The sequence below is a fragment of the Leguminivora glycinivorella genome, chromosome 8 (assembly GCF_023078275.1).
Source record: "Leguminivora glycinivorella isolate SPB_JAAS2020 chromosome 8, LegGlyc_1.1, whole genome shotgun sequence".
Lineage (NCBI taxonomy): Eukaryota > Metazoa > Arthropoda > Insecta > Lepidoptera > Tortricidae > Leguminivora > Leguminivora glycinivorella.
Genome location: NC_062978.1, coordinates 10,952,210 through 10,978,724, shown reverse-complemented (window position 1 = coordinate 10,978,724; position 26,515 = coordinate 10,952,210). Strand labels below are relative to the sequence as shown.

Genomic DNA, 26,515 nt, shown 5'->3' with positions numbered 1-26,515 from the left:
GTCCGCACCAAATATATATATACACTTCTGCACCTTATACTCTTCGAAACAAGGCAATTTTTGTTTACATTTATTTGACGCGCACCTCGCCTACTTACCAGTTCGGTAATAATTCTGAATCATGTTTTTGGGATTATGGTTAAGGAACGTTTGTTGTGCGTGGAACAACTAGCGCTTGTAATCACACCCTTTGTACTTTCTCTTGTGAAATGCTTCAATTGCCTGCTGCTGTACAAAGAGAAATATATTCAATATCAGGCAATTATGTCAACAATAATCGAGAGCTTATCGAACGTACTGAATTATATAAGGCAATCTTGATGTCATACACGAAGGAAAACATATTGAAAACCGATTAACACTGGGGAAACATATGTGACGTAAAGGTACCTTATTGTGGACGGCGCTTACGGCGTTATGAGCGATGTTCGTGTACAAATACAACGCCGCGGTACGTAAGCGCCACCGACAGTAAGGTCCCTTTACCCAGATAATGGCACATATACCAGATAATTAGTTAACAATTACCTACCTGATGTATCGGAAGACCAACTTCGGTACGACGTTGAGCTTGCCCTTCCTCTTATCGAGCTCCATCAGCAGGAGCCGGCAAAACAGGAACGCGCTCAGGAACAGGAAAGTGTCCACAAGCAAGGAATTTTTCAGCATGAACGTCCGCTGGGAAACCCACCAAATAATTTGTTAACAACTACCTACCTAATGTACCGGAAGACCAATATCGGTATGACGTTGAGCTTGCCCTTCCTCTTGTCGAGCTCGATCAGCAGGAGCCGGCAGAACAGGAACGCACTCAGGAATAGGAAAGTGTCCACAAGCAGGGAATTGTTCAACATGAACGCGTCCGCTGGATGACGCACCAACTGAAAATATAATTTATTATTAAGATTATAATTGAAGAGATTGTGTGTAGATATTGATGATAATAAGGATCCATTTAGACGGTACAAGAACGCATTACATTGCCGTGTTGGATGGTATGCTTAATTTGGTGTTTTCTATAATTTACATCACTTCTTAAAATTAATATAGGTTAACTGGAAGAGATCCTTCTTAGGGAATTTACTTACTTACTTAATTGAATATAACTTCAACAGTCCGTAATGTAATTGTTACGTTGCTATCGCCTTGATCGCTAACAGGAAAACCTTTAATATACTTATTCTAGCTATAGTCTCGTGTAGTTGTAGCAAAACGTTGTTTTTAGGATATGATATTTTTAGAGTCACAGTGCTGCATACTAAAAGAATAATTAAATTTAATAAATTTTATTAAACTGCAATAACTCACGGGGTGAATACTCGTGTACAGTACAGATTGCAATAAAAAACACTGCAGAAAATAATAGGCAGTAAAAATCTATGAACAGATTTTTGGTCATCTTACGTAGATCGACCTAGCCTCAAACTAAGCATACATTTTTACAACACGTAAAGAAAGCAACCATTTTTCAGGAACAAACATCCTTATATATCACGCAAATAAATGCCCTAACCGTGATTCCACCCAGGACTATCGGCTTAGCAGGCAGCGTCACTACCAACTAGGCCCGACCGGTCGTCAAAACCCTGAATTATTTCAGGTCACAATACAAACACTCTGTATATACTTAAATTTAATATCAAAATAATTTTCCACGAATTCTTCGCCAACCAGTTTGACCGGCTAGCAGCTAAATCACTAATCTGGGTCATTGACCCGGGTCCAGGGCGTAATAAAGGACATACTGTATGGTAGGTACCTACACGTTTAGTTATTTAAGTGCTTCAACTTAGCTCATGTTATTGTAAGAGCCTAATGTAAAATCGTATATTACATTTTACGGTTCTCAAGAAATCTGTAATACTTAGTATAAAAATGTGTAACACTTGGTATTCGCGTCTCATGTCACATTTGAACTCACTTACTGGATTATTCTATTTACATAAATAATACTTATGCCAAAAAATATAGAAATCCATTTTTACATTTATGAAAACGGCGCATTTGGCCAGATTGTGTGTCAGGTCTACAAAGAAATTGGAAGAGAAGGCCTGCGATGGAAAACAAAAGGTAAACTCCGTAGAAAAGTTTAAATGTGGCAAACTTTTTTGATATCTACTTGTTTGTCGTCGTTATAGAGTTTGATAAAGTTCTAAATATTGAAAGATAACAGACAGACATATCCGTTATAGGGATTAACACATAATGTGTAATTTTGCCTAATTACACTTCTTAAATAGTAATACCACGCACTATTGCCATAGTTTCCAAATAATGAAGTCCCACACGATACTAAAACTATATACATCAGAATTCCAATTTACAATGAAATCATTATTTGTATTATGCTATTCTGTGGTTTCTACAGTCCTATACCTATTAAGCAAAGCTTTGCCGTAAATGTGCATAAAGTGTGGTAACACAAACGTGTTGGTGGGCGTTCGAGCGAGGCCGTATTTCCGACTCCATGCTTTGTACAAGGCAAAACATGAGTTTTATTTTTTTATGATTCGCTTAGTTTACCATCAACTCATAAACATGATGGCAGAGCAAGATACAAGTATCATTTTTTAAATAATTTAAAAGTAATAGGACTTAATAAAGGCGGTCCGTCGAAAACAATCTTCGAGCGGCCGGTTTGAGCTGGAGCGATGCGTGTCTGAAGATAAGAAGGCGTGGCGCGAGCTTGTGAAGGCCGTTTGCACCTCTGGGGTGCCTTAGGACTGCAATAACAATAGGACTTAACTTACCCGATCCCACGCCTCAGCATCCATCACAGGTCCGCTAGCGATAAACAAACACGCATGTCCAGCTATAATGAACACCATAGCTAGCGTCTTGATGCCTGCCACGCACTCAAGGCCAAGAGTATGATTCTGCTTGCAGGATATCATCTTCTTCACATTGTGAATGACAGAGAAGGATATGATCAAATCGTGGACTACCGATGTCTTGGTAACACCCCATTTGATCTTGTAGAACTCGTAGATTGTGCTGAAGAGCAAGATGGCTGCGAAGAATAGGATCACTGCCCTGTAAATGGAAATTATTATTTCAGTTTGCTACAAGTACGTATAGCGACAAGTTAAAGCGCTTGAATCTGGAGCAGTTATACTGGAATTATATTTAAATGAGACCGAAAATGAAAGAACATATTAGTTGCAGTATTTTTAGTTATTTGTTTTACAAGGGAGCAAAGTGGTTGTTTAACCGTACGTGCCAATATTGATACCCGAGCAAGCGAAAGGTTCCAATATTGACCCGCGAGCGCAGCGAGTGGTTCAAAAAGTGGAATCTTGAGCGTTGCGAGGGTTTCAAGGCACGAAGGTTAAACAAACTTTGCCACCGAGTGAAACACAAAATTTTTCACCACACCAACACGAACAAAATACTGACTCGAAAACATCAAATTAAATCAAATTCATAAATTTATTAGATTTTTATGATTCAAAATCATCATTTATAGGTAAATTCTACAAGCCAGCTTAAGACATCAAAGTTAAAATCTGTATGAAATTATTTTGCACTCTTGTGAATAAAATGCAATTTTGCTATCTGTTTTCGAATAGCAAAGTAAGCCTTTATTAGTTGGTGTGGTGAAAAATTATATATTATGTTAATGACTAGGTTTGAATATGTGTAGTGCTATTTGCATTTAAAAAATAAATGTGTCTAGACTTTTTTTCGTGTTTAAGTTTATCTCAGTAGACTTTGAAAATGACAATGGTATATTGTTTTATTATTTCATGATTTGTATGATTGACAACTCAATCGATTGCTTAACGGAACTTCGTATTTAAACTTCCTTATAAAAGTCCTTTTTTTATAGCATGAATTCTATATATATGAAATATCTACTTATAAATACGACGATGATAGCACTTTTACTTTGAAAAACAAAATACTTTGCGTTATCCGAAACAGATGAAAGATTTTTTTTATGAGGAACAGGTAAATCATGCTGTCAATCAATATTTAGGAGAGAGAACGAACAGGGTTGGAGGACATCCCTATTAGCGTCTACGTCTCCTGACTCTAATATCCTGTTACATATTTGTTTAAGACGCTACGGGAACGAAAATGCTAAAATGGAAAGGAGCCCCCCTTTCAATTTAGGAATTTCAGTTAAATATACTAGTATTATTAACTAGATTTATCGAAAAAATATGTCCATTAAGAACAACTCAGTTAAAAGATATTGCGAAAAAATCTTTAAAATCCGCTCTCGACTGTTTCCTCCTTCAAACCTTATTTAAATTTGAGAATCTGAATAACAATAAAATAATCTGTGTCGAACCGTTTAGATTTTTTTGGCTAATTGTTACCGATCTTGAGTATTACACCTTTTTTTGAGCCATATTGAAAAAGGCCGTTTTTAGAAATTTTTGATCGGCTCTAGCGTCTTTTAAAATAAAAATAGCAAAAAAATCAAAATGGTCCGACACAGATAAAAATTATAATAATCTGTGTTCAAAAAGTCATTGCTCTATCTTCAAAAACCAGGGAGGAAATAGTCGAGAGCGTTTCTATGGAGAATTGACCTGTATCGTATCGTCTTAAGATAAGTACAAATAGCGGCACGTATGTTTAGCGCTGACCGTTATCACACCTCGGACACTGGCGATCAAATATATGAAAGAGGCGCGTTCCTAGCACACAGTCTAAGCTCGTGTAGGTGAACGCGTACTATGCTTGTATGAGTGACATATGACAGGACGACTGTTCGCGTTTTTGACAGGCGGTAACTGTCAGGTAACCGAGAGGGTGGGCGGCACTTTCAGTGGGGAGCGGAAGTGGCCATACTGTATGATAATACTCTTTATTATACTGTGCCGTTATTGCGCAGAAGTCAAAAACAATTATCTCAGGGGATTACAGCGGGCGAAGGGTATGCGTCCCCATGCGCAGCTATCATATCCACATTTCACTCAGCGCTAAAGTTTCATGCCGCTACTTGTAACATAACTTTAACGTGCAGAGTTATGTGTAATCTGTTTTATCTAGTAAATTCTGTTGAGGGTAATATATGGCACGTATTTCATTGAAAGCTCTCTTCAACCATTGTTTGAAGGTCCTGTCCTGATTTGCTGCTTTCAGTATGCTATTCGCTCACATTTCCATTAGACTAAAATACTTACAAAAATCCGACGTCCAAAGTAGTGACAGTCAACGGTCTTCGAGTGTAGCAATCGTTCTCTGTAACTTGCACAGTGGTCCTGTTTCCGACAGTGTGTGCAAGGACGCTGGACACGAAGCTATTGACGGATTTGGCGCTGCAAGCACTGGGCACGCATACCGCCCAGCGGAGGGTCTCGCCACGACCGGTTCGGACCTGGGAAACATCACAGTGTTAATTAACTAATCACAAAATCTTCTTAGCGTTATCCCGGCACTTCTTTTACTGCTCATGAAAGAAGCCCGAGTCCGCTTAGTCCAGGATCAGTTTTTACGAAAGCAAAGTCCATCAGAACTTCCAACGAGGAGGGTATACTAGTAGACCCTATTGGGATTAGTCCGATTTCTATATACTGTTGTACTTTTTAATCCTAAAACTGACCAAACTACTACATCAAAGATATTTTAAGATGCGTAGATATACAAAAGTATATTTTAGTATATACAATTCAAAAATGTTTGTGTTTATGTGCCTTCTACCTGCTCGACCTTCACAAATTATTTATTATAAATATCCGTAAACTTTTGTATTTTTTTATTTAAATGATGTTAAATTACGTTATACGAGTAAGTAGTCAGCTAACTGGGTATAAGAAAATATAGAACCTTTGTACAAAGAGCTTTTTACATTGAAGCTTTTAGAGACTGCGCTATGGAATATTTGAAGCTTTAATAATATTACTTGCCGTTGTTACCATAACTTTCTTTCTAAAGTCAGTAGGTATTATATGAATAATTTAAATAAGTAATGTAATAGCTAGCTTTTAAGTTTAGTCTTAGTTTCTTATATAATTATGTAAATATGTTCATGTAAATAAAGAGTATACTAAATTAAAAAAAAAAAAAAAGTAATGTCATTGTAGGTTTTGACGTCTTTCGAAAAGGTTGGCCAAACATTACCTTAAACCGAGACGCGTGTAAGAAAGATAGGGAGGCTTTTGCCCAGTAGTGGAACACAACAGGCTAACAAATAAATAAATAAGTAAAATTGTAGGTATTTATGTACACTCGTCGAAGTTTCCTAAGTGGTAGGACGGGCCGAACACGGTCTATATCTGGGTCTGTATTAAGTATATCGCATTCTTACCATTTTCGTTTTGCGTTTCTTCGGCCACTTGATGGTCGCCATACAGTACTGTCCCTCGACCGTGATCCCGCCATCTGTGGAGTCGTCGATCGCGACGCACTCGTCGAAGTTGCCCAAGTGATACGACGAGCCGAATAGCAGGCCTTGGGGGGACTTTGCTGACGCGTCGAACACTGGAGATGGAAATAAAAAATGTAAAAAAAAAAATATTTGGGTAAAGTGTCCTCACACAGATAGCACGGTCAATGCAGAAAGACGTGAGATAACCTTTGCATAAAAATTTTAGACTTTTTGATCGTACATATAAGAACATAAACACGTACCTATTTTAATGCAGGAATTACGACATGGCCATGTGTAATTTACGTCACAAACAAGAAATTAAAAGTAGAACTATGCCTGGCTATGCAACTTATGATTGTTAATAAGGAAAATGGATAAATAGTTATGGTAATTTAATACTAGCGTCACTAATACGTAAGTAATAATCAATTTTAATTATTAAGTCCTAGTTATAGGTAGTAGGTTTAGGTTTAAAGACATTTATTCCCATTTAAGATATACATCACTTCCATGAGAACATTGTTGTTACATAAATACATCATGCATTTAACTAGGTTATTGTCACCGTAATTGTTAAGTAGGTAGGTAGACAACACATACCTGCATTAAGACAAGAAAAAAATACTTATGATAAACAATAATTTTCAATAACATGCAAAAAATAATACCAATACAAGTACTAATTAGCAATTTTTTGACATTTAGAATTTGTTCTAGAAGTTTCTAGACTAGTATTTATACAATTTGACATTTTATTGAATTAATTCAATGTAGTTTTAAAACAATATTGTTCATTGCACACATAAATTGCTCTGATATTTAAAACAAGATGATAATTTTACATTGTTAACTATTTAAAAGCCTATTTAAATAAATAATATTTAAATAGATTGATTGATTTTACAGTCTTCGTTTTTTTGCTTATTATGACTAATAGTTATTTGTTTTACAAGGGGGCAAAGCTGTAGTTCAAACGTACGTGTCAATATTGATGCCCGAGCAAGCGAAAGACTCCAAATATTGAACCGCGAGCGTAGCGAGTGGTCCAGAAAGTGGAATCCTGAGCATTGTGAGGGCTTCCAGGCCCGAAGGTTAAACAAACTTTGCCCCCGAGTGAAGCACAAAATTTTTCACCACACTAACACGAACAAAATACTAACTACAAAACATCACACTAAATCAAATCCATCAATTTATTCAATGTTTTTTATGATTTATAATCATTATTTATAGATAAATTCTACCAGCCAGCTTAAGACATCAAGTTAAAATTTATATGAAATTACTTTGCACTCTTGTGGATGAAATGCAATTTTGCTATCGGTTTTCGAATAGCAAAGTAAGCCTTTACCAGTTGGTGTGGTGAAAATAATATTATTCTGACTTTCAGTTTTAATAGTTTGCTACAACATATTCAGCGAGCCCCTCTTTGAATTCCTTAAGTGAGTTCACATTTTTAATTTCAGGCGGTATTTTATTGTACAGGAGCGCACCTTCAAAAGTTACTGTTTTTTTACCATAATTAGTGCGTATTTTAGGCAAGGCAAGGAAACTAGCGCGGCGTGGTCGAATGCAGAGGTTGGGAACATTTTTCCGTTTAGTAAATTGTAAGGTTGTGTGAATGTCCTTATTTATTGTTTTTCTAATGAAAATACAAGTGTTGTATATGTATAGTTGCTTGATGTTCATCAATTGTGTTTCCGAGTAAATTTGAGCTGTTGGCGTTAAGTAATGATAATTGAAAAGCGATTTGATAATTTTATTTTGCAAAACCTGTAGTTCGTTTATTTTTGTTTTAACGGCACTACCCCAAAGCTCAACAAGGTACAAGAGGTGCATACAATCAAATCGTTATCTTCCTGAGTTTACGGAACCTATTTTATATAAGCGGCTGCAGATTTCCTAAATACTGTGTTTGACGTTCAAATATTTGCCTACAAGTGCTGCTTAAGGATTATGGTGTTGGACCCTTTAGGCGGAGTACGTCATTTTCTTTACTAGTCACTTTCTGGTTAGGTCACGTTCTGAAGACGCCACTTTCTGTGGATGCCACGTTCTGAGGACGCCACTTTCTTAGAGCGTTACGTTCTGAGAATGTCACTTTCTTAGATTGCCACTTTCTGAGTTCGTCACTTTCTGAGTTCGCCACTTTCTGAGTTCGTCACTTTCTGAGTTCGCCACTTTCTGAGTTCGTCACTTTCTGACTTTGTCACGTTCTGGGTTCGTCACTTTATGAGTTTGCCACTTTCTGACTTCGCCACTTTCTGACTTTGTCACTTTCTGATTTCGTTTAGGTACCTACAAGAAGTTTATTTTATTTTTCTTAAGGCTGCGTCAACCTTTTAGCTTGTTCAGATTAGATATTTAGAGCGGCGTGGCTTGGCTCGCTGTATGTATGCGTAATAGACACGCACACTACTACGAGTACGTCGTGCGATCGCGTCCTAAATGTTACTAACTAAAAATATTACGCATTATTTTATTATCTTCACATTGTAGGTTGAATTTATGTGCTTAATTATTACTATTATTACAACCTAATTAACAAAAAATATAAACGCATAATTTTCCAATTTATAACAGTTTTTATTTATTCATCATAAGCATACGTCGCACTACAGCGGGCGGATTGGTGGCACGTCAGTGGTTAGGTTGCCAAAAAAATCAGTACATTTTCGAGTTGACAGAATAAAAGTATGTACTTAGTATTTGGTATTTCTGTTTCAAATAATTATGTGCAATTCCAAATATCTTAGCAACTTTTTATAAACACCAAACTTTTTATAAAAGGGAATGTACAAGTTTCTAATGGGGTGGCAACGCGCATGTGACACTGTTTGAGTTGCAGGCGTCCGTAGGTTACGGTGACCGCTTTACATCAGGCGGGCCGTATGCTTGTTTGCCACCGACGTAGTATAAAAAAAACACCATAAAAGATTGACGCAGACTTAAGAAAAATAAAATAAACTTCTTGAAAGTACCTAAAAGTGACGAAATCAGAAAGTGACAATGTCACAAAGTGGCAAAGTCAGAAAGAGGCAAACTCATAAAGTGATGAACCCAGAACGTGACAAAGTCAGAAAGTGGTGAAATCCGAAAGTGGCAAACTCAGAAAGTGGCGAACACGGAAAGTGGCGAACACGGAAAGTGACGAACTCAGAAAGTGGCAATCTAGTAAAGTGACATTCTCGGAACGTGACGCTCTCAGAAAGTGGCCTCCTTAGAACGTGACGTCCACAGAAAGTGGCGTCTTCAGAACGTGACCTAACCAGAAAGTGACTGGTAAAGAAAATAACGTACTCCGCCTAAATGTGTTGGACTACGTTCGAGTGTCTTTATAAGAGTCACACCGGATCGACGTCATAACTTGTTATTAGGGATGTACCGACTAGGCCGACTACATTTTTCATTTTTAACAACCGGTTTGGCATAGTAGGTAGTGAATTAGTGATCCTGCCTATGAAGTTGATAGTCCTAAGTAGGACATTTATTTCTGTGATGACTGATATTTGTTGTTTTAACTAAGAAAGGCATAACAAATAGGTACATAATACAACCATTACAACCACATCAGCTGTTGATTTACTTTTGTGCTGTTTTTCTATCACTTATGAAGTGCCGACTAATCGGTCTTTTTTGCCGACTAGTCGCCGACTAATCGCCGACTACAAAAGTGACCGGATAGTCGGCTTTCCCGACTAGTCGGTACATTCCTACTTGTTATGCCATGTCATCGGTATTTTATGGCACTCTTCACTTCACTCATAAATAAGTTAACAGACCAAAATGTGCAAACCACTCTTAAGTTTATCGATCAAATACTGCAAAAATATCTAACACGATCCTATTTGTGAGGAGGTTATTTCGGTCAAATACAATTAATTTAGAAAAAAATTATAGATACTCATTTAGCAAATAGCGATACTACCATATCGCTATTTGTTAAAATGAGTTAATGGACCTAACGTCGTGTCGAATTTAACGGATAACACAAAAAAAACACGGTTTAAATACAGCAAACGATACAATATTTTAAATTTTGTTAGAAATAAAAAGCAAGCCATTATAGGGCTCCGGACAAAGGCGCCGACCCGTAATTTTGCAAGTTTCAACAATATTGTAGCCTGACCCTGTGTTTGGGAGAAATGAAATGTCCCGTCTGTTCTTCCCCAAGCTCCTAAATAATTCGTTTATATTCCAGTTTTCCTAGCTTCTAAACCCTACACCGTGTTTCCGGTATCACTCAAAACCTCAGACACCCCAACTGATTATTATTTTTCTAAACGTATCTAGAATATTAATCTTTTAATCCGATGCAGCTCTACTCGACTTTTAACTCTACACTCGATAAAATAATTGCCAGCTACCGTCATAAACCTCAAAACTATTTATTTGTGTACGTTACTGCAACGACATAAGGTTTACCAATGGACAACTATGTCACTGTAAAGCAATTTAAAGCTTTGTCACAGTAAACTTCAAATTGGACTGGTGACGCAGTACGTATAATCAAATTTAAACCCAACTTTCAAAATGACAAGGTTGTAATTAGGTAACTTTAAAATTAAACTGACAAACAACGTCAAACTGGTAGCGGAAAAAATAATCGTCCAAGTAACCAGCCATTATTAATACCCCTAAATACTGAAAAAGGTATACAACCTCTAGCAATGTGATATGCAAAATGTTGTATTACGAATTTGTAGAATAGGCACGTAAAAAATAACTAATAATACAAATTAAAACAAAAAATATTACCCCCATCAAGATATAGCTCAATCAGCTCGGCTGCCCTAAGCAGAAATCAAGTATCTGGGTTTTGTCAAATTTTACAGTAGAGCGAAAAAACGATTTTTTTTTTATTTTTCCTGATTATATGCTTATTAATTAATTGATAGCCTTTAAAACAGTCGAACTTTATTATACTAGATATCATTAATAGTGTACTATAATTATTTTTTCAAAATTATTAACACAATCATTTTAAAATACAAAAACAGCTTTCTGCGTAGAATGCGATAAGAAAATTTTAAAGCTTTTCTACAAGAAAGCAAGTATCTTGAACTGTTTTCATTTAGTTTTGGTATGCTTGTTATTTTTAACTGTATCTAAAACACAAACTACAGAACGGATTTTCATGTGGTTTTCACCAATGAATATAATGATTCTTGGGAAAGGTTTTGGTATATAATTTGTTGAGATCTTGTTTGAATTGGTTGAAATACGTCAATTTTTGCTAATCAAGTCGGTCAAAATTCTGCTGGCTGAGAGCTTTAATCGAAAACGCTGCCCAAACTGTTTGAGATATATTAAAACAATGTATGGCGAAATTGTGTATCTTTCATAGACATACAAAAAAGTCCGTAATAGCATATGTTTATCTTTTCAGGATAAATTACTATAACCATTTTTATGATAGCCCCCGTGCGCAGCTGGGGCGGACCGCTAGTATATGTTTACAATGTATACATTTTAGATAGATGCCTTCAATGTAGTGTATGTCATGCTTGTGTAAATTAGGTTTTAATATAAATGCAATATTGGAGTAATCCACGGAAAAGAAGCTCTAGTTGTGTTTGAATGCAAGTTGTCTTAAGATTATGGGTTTAAGAGGTTTTTCTGTCACGAAGAGTTCAAAAATACTCATTAAACTTAATCAATTACTCACGTTGTAGGAGACTATTTAAATAATAAAAAAATCCTCGAAAGGGATTTCCCGTGGAACGCACAATATTAATTAAGTACAGTAGGTAGGTGCCTAAATACTCGAAGACAGAAAAAAATAATGAAAGTTACATATAGTCTTCCTTAATTATAATAATAGGGAACTGTAGTTAAAGTAAAATATTTTGTACCATGTACGAAATAAAGCATTATGAGCAAATAAGTATGAGAAAACATGGACAGCAGTTATTTTTAAATCCAATTTCTACTTAATAAGTCAGGTAGAAATATATAAAGTAACTGAGTTGACCGTGACGTCACTCAATTCAATTTCATATAAATTCCATATTAGCAAGCCGTTCAAATTCGTTTTGACAGTTCTTAAAACGAAGCTGATTTGATTAGGAGGCAAGTAGCCTATTGATCAACTAACCAACATGCAATAATTATGTAAGTATGATCGTTATATGTATTTTCGTATTTTGGATAAAATAAGTTTCATATTAAATAAGACAAGATCCTCGTGCTTTTACTGTTTACATCTGGTTGTTTTAATACTAAGGCAATTTCTACCTGAAAACCCAAGTTAATACATGTATAAGCAATTACAAGCTTTTGACATCATAACATAATGATAGACGCCGAAGTCAAGTAACTTCATAATCAATATCAATAGTTCTACGCTGAAGTCAAGTAACTTATCAATAAATATCAATATTTCTACGCTGAAGTCAAGTAACTTCGCAATCAGTATCAATATTTCAACTCTGAAGTCAAGTAACTTAGCCATCTAATATGAATTGCAAGTATCTTTCGTAAGATACTCGATTTCAAGATAGAAATAGGGTAGATACTTGACTTTAGCGTAGAATACCCCGTTAAAAAAAGATACTTGAATTTTTTAAAGTTCTGTATTTTGAAAAATATACATTATAAAAATTTCAAAAAAATACTGAAAGACGTATTTTGAAAAAATGAATCGAATGATGTAAAAAACCATTTTTTGGAAAATTTTGAGATACTTGATTTCTGCGTAGGGCAGCCGAGCGAAAGTTCCCTGGTCATATATCTCGTGTGAAATTCCCGGACAGCGATCATTTACTAGTTTTTGCTATGTGCTCCTTGGTTATGAAGTAATTTACCAGCAGCTATGTAGTTATGTTCATTAAAGAGATTGGAAGGTTTAGGTTGCTCGTGTGCACCCATGTGTCAAATATCAAGGATAACTGCATTGCAGTACTACGCACAGAGGCTTGCTTAAAATATTTGTTTACATGGAATGTTATTTGATAATAATTTTTATAATGATTGTTTCAGATATAGCGCCGATGTCTTCGAGGGGTACTGAACCGTGAGGCAGGGGTAGCTAAATTATAATGTTCAAAAACCAATACCAGTCTGCGTCCAAATATCGGAACCTCAATAAAAATAAAAAGGTAATCACGCGGTCTATCTATATCCCGGTCAATATGAACGTCTAACAATACCAGTATGTTTCAAAGATACTCAAAACTTCGCAAGAAATATTAAAACACGTGCGGAAAAGCACTCTTTTTTTGTTACATCTTAGAGTACTAGTTTCAATTGTTCGATCCAATGAGAATTATGTTTTCCATTAACATTAGCGTCAGATATTTTATTTTATTATTTTTAATTTTTATTTTCATTGTTTTTTCACTAATATTTTTTTTAAATATGGACATCTGTCTGATATAAAATATTTCATTTCATTTCATTCGAAAATATGTAACAATTACAATATTTCCTCTTTTTAGTTTTTGTTCAAACAAGCATATTGTAGATTAATATCACTTTGATTTAACATTTAAATTATGATTGAATTAATAATGGATAACTGTTCTTAAGAGTATGCATAGGTAAATCTGGCTCGCCCTCATTAATTGGTGCAAGTATGATTTACAGATAATAAAATATCATCATCCTCCTCCTTACGTTATCCCGGTATTTGCCACGGCCCGTGAGACCCTGGGGTCCGCCTTGACAGAGAACGATATCATATCATATTAAATCAATAACAGAATATATAGATACCTTCTAAAACCAGTGAGTGACTAAAGCCTGCGGACAAAACGTGTCCATTCTATTTATTCTATGGACTAATCCGATAGATGGGAATAAATCCGCTTTTCGAATACGCACTCCTGATACCTTTATTTTTCATTTTCTGGATATTTTTATAACAAACTATTCTCGCGCTTTAAAAGGATTCTTTTCTAGCTAGTGCGCTGATACGTGAGGAAATGTAAAATAATACTATGTAGGGTGCATTGGGGTAATATCGAAGAACAGAAATGCTCGGGTAATTTCGAAATGGGAACCTTGATATGATGGAATTATTTTCGCTAAATGTCACTTAACTATGTCTATAGAATTAGAAATAACCCGCATTTACTAATGTATGAATTACAACTCTTTCCTTACTTATTGTGCGTGTGGATTGAGTGAGCACCTTCGAAAATAAAAAAAAATATGCTGCCTAAATTCACTTTTACTAAATTATACACATATAATAGCGGTCTAAATCTTATGTTTTTCATCAAAATTCGGCTTTTCAAAAGTGTGAGGATTGAGTGAGCATAAGAAACTATTTGTAAAAAAATAAATAAGTCACTAGGTGATCTAAAATTTATAGAGGTAAGTTGGCACACTTTTTACTAAATGTTAGTATATAAATATTATATGTTTAATGAATACATTCACTGTTTTCGTTGGTAGTTTGTGAGAACTGAGTGAGAACATGTTAATGACTGTATCTTTTGATTTATCTTTTTACAAATTCGGAGATTCGTTTTACAATTGTTTTAGAACTTTTACTAAATGATCAGCATATTTTATTTTTATTTTCGGAAGGTGCTCACTCAATCCACACGCACACATTCCTCTATGGTCCTTACACTCTGGCGGGTGCTGCTTCTGCGTGCGCACATGACCCAAACAAGAATAGCGTCTGATTCATGAAAGTTTCATATTTGGTCTTAACGTGTTGGCTTCGACTCCGCGAACGTCTAGGATAGTTCCGGAACTGTTCTGTGATGGGAGAGAAGCAGTGTGGCAATCTCCATTCAATATAACGCGAATATTCGGTAGTTATTCAGTCACTTTGCCATAAGCGCTGGTAGCCTAGCGGTACGTACGTGCGACTTTCGTTCCGGAGGTCGCGGGTTCGAACCCCGGCTCGCACCAATGAGCTTTTCGGAATTTATGTGCGAAATGTCATTTGATACTTGCCAGTCGCTTTTCGGTGAAGGAAAACATCGTGAGGAAACCGGACTAATTCCAATAAGGTTTAGTTTACCCTTTGGATTGGAAGGTCAGGCAGTCGCTTTCGTAAAAACTAGTGCCTACGCCAAACCTTGGGATTAGTTGTCAAAGCGGACTCCAGGCTCCCATGAGCCGTGGCAAAATGCCGGGATAACGCAAGGAGGATGATGATGATGATTCAGTCACTTTGCCGAACTATTTGGACAACATGTTGCCTTTACTATTATTTGGGCGAATATATATACGAGTTTACACTTAGACCATCCATCGATTACAAATTGATGAAAAATGGCATTTACAGATTTTGGAACAAACATAGGAACTATTCTAACTGAATTATACCTACTGCAAGTAACTTAAAATATTTTTTTAACGTTATATTATAACGATCAAAATATAGTCACAATATACAACAAATAAATCGATTAACAGTAATCATTATCTTAAACTAGGAATGTAAATTATACAAAAAGCAAGGTAATCAATACACGTGTGGTTAAATCCGCCAATTTTGAAACTAAATCGCAAATAAAAATTGTCGTCGTTTGCATAAATAATATGTCAAGGGCAACATACATACATACACGTGTTTTCTGAGAATATTGAAAGGTAGTACTAGTGTTCGACACGCTAATGCTCAACAGATGAGGTGACACTCTTCTGCAACATTTATTGACAATGACAAAATTGAATGTGGCATCTAGGTACTAGTACAATGTCGAGCACTGGTACTTCTACCGAAACTAAATATTTCCTTTCTGAGCTGCTCAAACTTCTCGAACTTACATGTTTCACCCTTTGTGAATCCCAATATTAAGGTGACAAAAAATGCATCCCAAAAGTTACTCCAATCGCTCGTTTTATCACAGAATATATAATAGTACAAGTACAGAAGGCTCACTCCTTTGATGTTCACAGAATGCCGCCTGTCATTATTCTTCCCTACATTGACAAACGGACTGCACGCGAGCAGTCGACATTGAATTTTATTGCGCCGAGCGAAGGTCGCCACCACCGAATGGGCCGCGAACTCGCGGACTTGTAGCGCGGCGATAGAATCGCGGGGTGACCCGCCCCTGGTTTTATACAAAAAAGGTTGCATATTTTTTTTACGTCATGGTGACTTCGAACTAAAAACATATTAAATACGTACTTATTTGTTTCGAATTTTTAAATTTTCCAATTTAGAATAAGGCAAACATAGTTTGAGGGTGAGAAAAACTGTAAATGCAAAAATCATTATCTCACAAAAACGGAGTGTGCGCACACTGTAAGCTAAAATAAGGAGCTTTGCTAATTACCTAATGTAGTATTAAATAAACGTACTACAACGTAAATGTACTAACATTATAATGAAAACTTTACGAAGTGACAAATTTCATAAATATTATAGCCTCACAGGCGTACCTATTCAGATCTTCATTATTGGTTATAAATTAGAAATGTCGCTTAACTTCAAACTCGGGTAAATCCATTGATTCTGCTATAAGGTTGAATATTTATTTATTTATTTATTAGTAAAAACATGTTTACATGACATTACAGTAAAACCAATGCGTCACGAAACTTAGATAACAAAAAAGAGAGAAAATAAAAAGAACAAAATTAAAAATAAAATTAAACAATTGATTTGGGCGATGACGTCACAGCGTGGCTCCGTTGCGTCGTTTGCCCCGGTGTGGGATTTGGCAGGTTGCCCCGGAACCGCCGAAAAACCACACCTTTCGGCCAGAAGTCTGCGCTCGCGATGGTGTCCTGCAGCGGCCGCGGCACGCGCACAACGTACGAGCTGAAGTGCACGTAGTGACGCGACTGCAGCTGTTGCACCCTCAGCGTGTAGCCAGTCTTCCGACGAACGTAGTCCACCACCTCGTCGGCCATGGCGGAGTAATGCAGGCGAGACACGTAGAGCGCCCTACTCGGTGTGGCAATCCGTAGACCCGAATTCACCGGTTCCGCAGAGCCACACATAGTCTTGCGAGCCGCTCTGCGCGCCTTGCTTTTCTTTTCCACCAATGTGAACCCCTCTTCATCCACATTGGTGCGGGAAGTATTTTCCTTGGCAGGTGCCCGTACTTCACTTCCCTTTCTAGTTGGTGCATTAACCCGGCTAGTTGCATTAGACTGGCCGGCGGTGACGTCAGCGTATGCACGCTGACACCGTGATTTCGACGAAACATATTTATAAATGTATATAATCGGAAAATAATCAACCTTACAGCAGAATGGATTTATACCCAGTAGGCCTAACACATGATGGCCGCGAGAGTATGTCGCCGCGAGATAGATGACACGTCTATCTCGCGGCGACATACTCTCGCGGCAATCATGTGCTAACCCTGCAGTTTGAAGTTAAGCGACATAGATGCGAATTTGATCTGTCAGTGTCAAATGCTATACCTTCTACTATGCCTTCTACCAAAACCTTCACTTTAGACACAGATCCGATTCATGACTTTTGATAAAAAATCCGAATACGTCTGAAAACACCTGGAACTAACTACCTTGAACCTAAAAGTTTCTCCGACTACGTTGAGTAAAAAGTAGTAAGTATTTTACCCAAAATATGATCTTTAGTAACTCGGAAAGCACGATAAGATTACATCAAGCAGGTGCATACATTTTATGTTAGAAGCAGATGCGGAAAATCGTCATCGGCCGATTGCCTTATAAGACTCTTAATGACATCGCTGAGAAGCGCGTATGAAGGAACATAATACACCTCTGTAGTAAGGTGGTAAGCTTTGTCTATATTGACTCGCATGCTTTCAACTAGCGTTATCCTGTAACGCACTAAATATTTCGCTAGCCTGTAAAAATTTTAACCTAATAAAATAGTCATGTCGTACTTTGTTATCATCTTTAAAAGAACACGGGGCTTAGACTAAGGGAACAATTTTCTTTTTTTTTTCTTACAAATAGTGTGGGTACATTTAATGAAGGAGAAACAGCTTCAATAATATGTTGCATTTTTTAAAATTAAGGATGTGTCCCTTGTTGAATTCTAACAAATACAAAAAATAATATATTAGGGTCAAAAAGATTTAGTAAAAACGTCACTTCTGTGGACAATATTATAAAAGTTAACGACTCTGGTACATTCGTATCCCGTTTTTCCTATTTGAGTGTCAAGAACTAAAAAAATGTTTCCCGTCATTAGAATGTCGTCTAAAAATTAGCACTAGATTTTCTTAACTTTTGTAATGTCCACAGGAGAGATATAACCAATTACCCATACATTAAAATCTGTTTGACCCATTATTGAAATTCATTACCTAAAGATATGCTATGGCAGGGTTAAGAATTTGGCCAGCCCTTTTCCTCTCGTGGGTGTCGTATTCAATTGTGGTGTGGTGTGGGCGATGGCTTGCTAATAGTAGCCCTGCAACTTGAATAGTTCCATGTGCTCTTCCAACCCCTTTTGGGAATACAGGCTCGAGTTTATTTATGTTCATGTGTGTACGATGTTATTACATATTGTTATTTGCCAACAAATTATTGTATCGTTTTAAGTAAGCAGATGACTTCGAACACGCTGTCTTTTGCACTAAGCTGTCCACATTAGTAGTCCCCGCTTGCTCGGCCTTGGCGCCCGTCGCGAATGCCTAAGCAGACATTCGGGAGCTACCAACATGGAGACTGGCAACCGATCGAACAATGAATTCAAATCGCCAACGCTCGCCGGGCCGCGTGGTAATGACCCAAATTGTGTAATTTTACGCAGTTTATTGAAAACGTTGCTCTAATTAGAAACAATATTAATTTGCACATACCAAAACCCGAAATTGCAAAAAAAATACTTTCGTTCGAAAAGTTCTTGGTCATACTACCAAAATGAATGAAATAGCGAAGAGATTTGAATGATTCACGATTTCTTTTATCAAACTGAGATTAACCGTGATACAGGTCATCTTGAGGAGCATATAACTGCGTCAAAATATCTGGAGCCTGTTGGAAAAAGGTAATCACGGTCTTACTTGACCGGGATGGTCAATATGTTAGTCTTATTAAATGGCTATTTTTTCCGATTTCGGGGTTGATCCCATAGTAAAAGTTGCACGATATTGCTTACGTATTCATCTTGTAATTTTTCGCAAGTGGCTGAATAAACAACCAGTCTGATATGAATATTTTGACAAACCTTCCTCAACGACCGAGAAAAAGGAAACATGATACTTGACGAAACTTATCTCTACATGACCTCACGCGAACATAAAGGACGCCCACTTGCTAGTTTCAGGGGTCTTATCTAATACGAGTAGGTACAGTTGGTCGTTTAACGTATGCGGAATGAAATCTGGACAAAGTTTTGATATCGTCAGAGTAAGTAAATAAATAAACTAAAATAATGTATAAATGCCAGATTAAAGTTTACATATTTGTCATTTAAACTGGTAAGTTTCATGAGTATTGGATTCCTTTTCTCGAAATGATGGTCAATCGAGAAGGACGACCTAGCGAAACTGTTTGTAATTTCTACATAAGGTAATGGCGCTTATTAACGTGGTACTTAAGGAAGATTTCAAAAGATACCAAAAAATTAAGGGTATCAAAGCTCATTAACGACCACAAATATTTTTTTTATGGAAGAGTATTTATTGAACTATTAGTTTTGAAGAGTTTTAGGATCATTTTAGTTTATTATATGTCATAAAATGATTATTGAAGCCAACATACCAAAATTTTCTATTACCGTGGTAATGAACAGGCTGCAGTTCTATTAACGCGAATTGAGATTTCATTACCGAGGGTATGAATGACAGTGTTTTTCTGCCATCGGTAAATAGAAACCCATCTCAAAATTCGGAGCTTAATACCGACGGTTGAATATACAAATTATAAGATAAGATAAAGGTAAGATAAAATTTATTTCATAGAAAAATATCTTTTTTTTATACTACGTCGGTGGCAAACAAGTATACGGTCCGCCTGATGTAAAGCGGTCACCGTAACCTATGGACGCCTGCAACTCAAACAATGTCACATGCGCGTTGCCACCCCATTAGAAACTTGTACACTCCCTTAAATTAAAACAATCACAATTCTCTTAAATAATGCTTAAAAATTATAAATATAGGTACAAACATGGTTTAGAAAGACATAAATAACAAAAAAAGTCTTGTATGCAAAAAATTTAAGCAGGTCAACATAATATTATTTTACGCCAATACCTAAACTAAGTAACTTAATACTTGTATCTTAGGCATTTCGTGTTAGTAGGTCAGTATAATGTAGTTAGGTGCTTATTGAGCAAAACAATAAAGGTTATAAAAATTGTAAGTAAGTAGGTTTACATTAACTTAAATAAGTGATAATAAAACGTTTCTCCTTAGACATAGTATAAATAACAGGGTAAGGTTTTAGCAGGTGCCGTCATAATCTATGGTATTTAAATACCTTATAAGGGCACTTTTCTTTCCTGGGCACGAATCATCTCCAGTTTGGTGGTCAGCTGGTTTTTTGAATCGCATACATGTAGCGCATTTTGGTAGTTCTAGTATCTTGGGGCATTCTTTGTTGGTGTGTCCCGATAATCCGCAGTGGCTGCATGTGGATTCAGCTTCTCTGCAGTATTTAGCAGAATGACAATATTGCTGACATTTGTAGCATCTCGTTAACATAGTATAATCTCGTGCTGGGCAGGAAGTCCAATTGATAAAAACGCGCTGTTGCTGAATGAGTATCCGTCTTATGTCGCCAGAGCACTCTAATATATAATTGCATGTGGCTTGGTCCTTCTTGCCAGATTTATGACTTAGGTTTATAGAGCTCTTAAATGTGTCCTTAGAAATATTTGGCTGTTGATCCACAATATTTTGTTCATAAATGCAGTCGAAAACTTCGTTCTCTGTTATATTTGAAGGCACGCCCAACAAGATGATTTTAGGTCTTCTTTTGGTAGTTTCTTCTAATTTCAGTCCTGATTTTTGAAGCTGCTGGGATGCTCTTAGTTTTTCCAGGTCGTCCTTGCGATCGGTATTTATAATAACGCCTCCGTTTTTCGTTTTTCTCATTCCACGAACATGTAGCTTGAGAGCTTCTGGTTTTATCAGGTCCTGTACAAGTTTTTTGGTATCTTCACTTGATTTGTCCTTCTCCTTAGGGTAAATTACTATAGAGTTGGTCTTAGTAGGTACTATAGATGAGTTGTTACCTGTTCTCACTTTGTCGGCGAAGGATACAGTCGGTTCTATTTTGGGGGCAACTTGTAAGCTATTTTGGAGCTCTTTGATTTGTTCTACGATGTTATTTTGTTCAGATACAGCTTTTAGATAGGCACTGTTGACTAACACTTGCTGCTTGACCGCCTGGTACTGCACTGCAAGCTGGGACACCCCACTTGATATATTCCTGCTCAGTTTGTTAATCCTTATTTTCTGGTCCGAGTTCAGTTTCCCTTCAGTCGAAATATTACATATTTCACTCAAACATTGTTCAATTGAGGATAACCAACTTTGGATTCCACTGGTGGACACCACATCAACCGGTGCGGGCTGCGATGACTGTGCTGGCGAAGGTTGTGCTGACTGTGCTGGAGAGGGCTGTGCTGAAGTGTGGTCCATATTCGTAGGTCCTTTTTCAGGAGGAGGAGTCCTTACAGTGCGCGAACTTCTGTTAAATGCGTCTCCCATATTTCCGTAAACTCGTCCCCATTAGGTTCACTTTTAGATAGCTAAAACGTGCCACACTCACAATTATGTATTGAAAAGTGCTGATTTAGACTTGACACAGTTTACTCAATTTTTGTTATTAATTAAGTTCAGAATATTAAATGACACGACCGCCCACGACAGCGATCGCTATAGTATTATGACAAATACATATACCAATACTATCCTCCTTTATGAATACCAACAGAAGACTCAGTTTCACCTAAGAAATCTGTACTTACGGTACACTAAATGTCATATTTTTGATACAAGACTAATATGTCACTCGGTAATAGATACTTCTATAGGAACCAATTACCGACCCAAACAAATATTGCATGGATCGGTAATAGATTCTTATATATTCTATTACCGAGGGTTATCTGATCGTACCATCGGTAATAGGCATAAATTGGAGTATTATAAAATCTAATTCCGACCCATAAAAACAAAGTCATACAGATGTATTTTCATTACAAATCAAAATAAAATATTGCAACCTTATATTAAAACCAAGTTTACATAACTGGTAAGTAAGCATCAGACTTTATGTCAATGTTTAAAAAATTGACAAATTAACGGTTTTCATAGAAACTACGAAATCAGTCATGAAGTTTTTGCTAAAAATTAAGGTTTTGTTGAATAATTTTCATACCGCGTAAATAGTTCTTTGATAGCGTGAATAGATCAAGATTGAAACAACTGTAAGACATTATATAACTGATCACATATACTTAAAATAAAGCAAAAAGAACTAATAACACTACTTTAACTATTACTGTGGTATACCACAGTAATAGAATCTACTAACAAAATGGCGCCTTTCACCGCTGTCTTTTAATTTCCACTTTAAACACATTTCCAGGCTAAACAATACGTAAAAAGTACTCAGAAGTCATGTAGAAAACTATAAACAATAATTTGAAATGCATAACTTTCACCTGTTTGCCATAATTATTACGTAAACTACTAAATGAGATTGGAGTTCACTTAGGTTTAGCGTCACACGTCAGTATGACACAATCTCTTCTCGCGGCCCCGTGGCAAAAACTGTCAAATAGCGAGCGTCTTCTTTCATTCACACTCTCTATCGCCTATATGTGCGTTAGTCAACTAAACAGGCCTCCTTTGTGTGAGTAACTTTTTTTAAGAAATTGGTCGGTTTGCCTATAAAATGCGTATTTGCAAATGCGGCGGTAATGGACGTCAATTTCGATACCCGCGTTGATAGCCGCCGTTACCTTACCAATTTTCTGTAACCGAATGCAAAGCCCGAGGAAAGTTTTGTAGGAAGGGTTAGAAGCTAACAGTCAATTTATAATATTTTTGCGTCCTTTTTCTTTACAAAAACTACCGCAACAAAGCGTGGTCCAAGAAAACATTACAGCATTGGCAAGTTTTCTGGGAGAGATTTGATTAAAAGAAATGTCGGCCCCCTAAGGCACAAAATCTCACAGAGAACTCGAGACAGCATTCGAATGGGGCAGCGAAAGTGATAAAAATTATCTTGAAGACATGAGTATCGATACACATTCAAAAAAAGTTAGACCTATAGTCTTCAAAAATAAAATAAACAACTTTGAAAATGCTGCTACGCCGTTAAGTCAAAAAATGTAAAAAACAGCTGTTTTTGCATTTCTGGGTTTATGAATGACTAATAATATTATGTCGAGTAAATGGAATTTCACGACAAGAAAACTATTATTTTGAGAACACTAATGATCCTACGGACAAGAATGTGAAAAAGTCGAGCATACGAAGCTTCTTTAAAAAGTTATCACATGGAAGATAAATTTGGACCTTAAAAAATGCTAACATTGGTTTTGTCGACACCGATGGACATAAAGTATCACAAGTTCTGTTAGAAGCCTCACATTGGCGAAAACTAACTCTTTTATTTATCGATATTCAATACATCATTAAAATCACGAAAGATATCAAAAATAAACTATGTTATATTAATTTTATAAGACATTGAATTTTGTCCAGATTTCATTCCGCATACGTTACCGCATAAATTGTCTGAAGCAGACACTTCCTGGTGCCATAGCCGAATGGCATTTCTACGACGTGAAACGAAAACGAAACGCCGCGAAAGGTAGTCTGGCTCTGTCGCGCCAATACGCAAGAGCGATAGAGATAGATATCTACGAGCGTTTCGTTTCGTGAGCGTTTGTGCCATTCGGCTACGTACCCTGGTTGTTATACATATAACTTTTCGATCTTTTCCTAATCTGATTGGCTGACGCGCATTACAAATAATTACTAAATGGTCTTTGCATAAGTTTATTCCGCAATATGACTTGATCTGTTGTTTACATAATTTTACAAATTGTTTATTTGTCTCTTCCATAGCTGAAAGTATGTAGACCAGTAACGAAAGGAAAAAAAATATCGTGAGAGTACACAGCAGTACGAGTACCATAATAAAATTGAATTGAAAAAAAAAATGAATGGGGACATTTGGGCCAGGCTGCGGTTACCACTTGGACTTAGGCAAGTTATTTAGTGTTTAAGTTTGAAAAAGCCTGTTGCGGAGTACTTCATTTGTAATTATATTGACGACAAAGCCTAGCTGATTTGTTATGTCCAGTCGACGAAGCCTGAGCTGTTTTGTTTATTGTAATTTGCGATTTAAAATGGATAAATGGTTTTTTTACATAAAAAACGAAAAAATGAATCCAACATTTTCAACTTTTGTTATTTCAAACTTCGGACTCTGCCAAATCTAATAACAATAAGAAACCAATTTAAAGTTTCATACAGGGTGTTTAATGTTAATTTAATCACCTGCAATCATTTATGGGGTGAATAAGTAGGTCAAACTGTGCAACTATTACTATTACTACCCGAAGTTTGACATGGGAATAGGAAGATTGAGACATGACTATAGGAAGTTGTTGAAGATTTTTAATAAACATAATCTATTTTTGATCATATTTCCATTGGACCGTATCTTATATTTCCATTTTGTCGTATTACCAATTGGTGTGAAACTTCTAATGCGATTTCCAACTGACAGCGCGTAACCACCGTATATAATAAAGATTACTATCGTACAGTATGGCCACTCCCGCTCCCCGCTGAAAGTGCCGCCCACCCCCGCTCGGTTACCTCACATTTACCGCCTGTCAAAAACGCGAACAGTCGACCTGTCATATCTCACTCATACAAGCATGGTACGCGTTCACCTACACGAGCTTCGAAGGAGTGCTACGAATGCGCCTCTTTCATATATTTGATCGCCAGTGTCCGAGATGTGGCGTAACACTCAGTCATTGTTTCTTTGCGTGGAATGCCGCTCACTCAGCGCGTAAAATTCTGTCAGCGCGTAACATTCTGCCCCAACGCGACTCACTCATTCCATTCATTCACTTATTAACTCAGTCTGCGACAGAACAGATAGCCCAGAATTGTGTTATATTTAGATCGAGTGCAAAATAAGTTTATGTTTGTTTTTCAATAATTTGAGCAAATAGTTAGCAATGTAAAATATTTAAAACTGTAAAAAGATCGACGTAACTAAACGCTAAAACGTGATGGTCACTTGACAAAATGCGGAGGTACTCCACGCACTGTTTTTTTTAATATTTTGTAACAACAAAATATACACATTATAGTTACATTATAGTTATGTCTATAGTAGTTTCGTAAGCACGCCTTTAGATACTTTACAATCTCAACGAAAAATGAAATTTTCTAGCTACACGAACGAACCACTTTATCCATCCATAATGAGATTGCAGCAGGCTGCACCGACTTCCTTTATTTCTACGAGTTTAACTCATCGGAATTAATTGAATTTCAAAGTCTTTGATCAAGAACTTGCAAAATCTATTCACAATGCGTGAGCACTGGCGACTTGAGCTGTTGAGTCCAACCACTTATCTCAGGTCGATGGTTTTCTTGTAAAATATAGCTAAGACTGCTAAAGGTGGGTAATATTACGTAAAATTTTGCTTTATACAAGCCGCGGCTGAGCACTGACTCATTATGTACAATATTCTCACCGGCCGACGTAAGGTGTCGAGTGTCGCATCATCCTTCAACTTAAGGTACCGTTTGAATTCAATTTTAATGTAAGATCGGTAGCAATGTTGCTAGATAATACTACTAATTCTAGTTCAATCGGAATAGAATTATACGCTAATTAATAAACATAATCATTAGTGATATCATAAAATTTATGATGACTCGCAAATTCAAATCTGGCCTTTAACATGACACGAAGCAAGACACGTGAACAACTATATTAAATAACTTTTATTTTAAAACTAGATTGTTTTTATTTTCGTTGATGCCTAGCCAACGCGATGATCGCTTGCGCTGAGATGATGAAAGACTGTGTCTCGATCTCTACCACTATTCCATATTAATCGGATAAAAGAGTGTGGTGCGGAAAACAGAAAATGGGTGTTGTATGAGGCGACTAAGGGGAAATCTGTTGACAGCAGATCTATGCACTGTGTGTGAATCTTGCTGATGCAAGGCTCACCCATATCCACGGAATCATTGTTCAAGAGACCTGTTTGCGTATAGCCGAATGCATAAACGCTCACGATAATATCTCTTTCGTAGCTATCTATCTCTCTCG

The 26,515-nt window shown here is 36.6% G+C and overlaps 1 protein-coding gene across 1 annotated transcript in view; it reads right to left on the bottom strand.

Moving 5' to 3' along the window:
- LOC125229165 (nose resistant to fluoxetine protein 6-like) overlaps positions 1-26,515 on the bottom strand; it is a 63,251-nt gene that overhangs the window by 9,170 nt on the left and 27,566 nt on the right. The window contains exons 2-5 of the mRNA XM_048133953.1: positions 6,263-6,435; positions 5,139-5,332; positions 2,751-3,033; positions 718-881 (exon numbers count right to left, since the gene is read on the bottom strand). Of these exons, the coding sequence (XP_047989910.1) occupies positions 718-881; positions 2,751-3,033; positions 5,139-5,332; positions 6,263-6,435 (814 nt within the window). The remainder of the gene's footprint in view (positions 1-717; positions 882-2,750; positions 3,034-5,138; positions 5,333-6,262; positions 6,436-26,515) is intronic.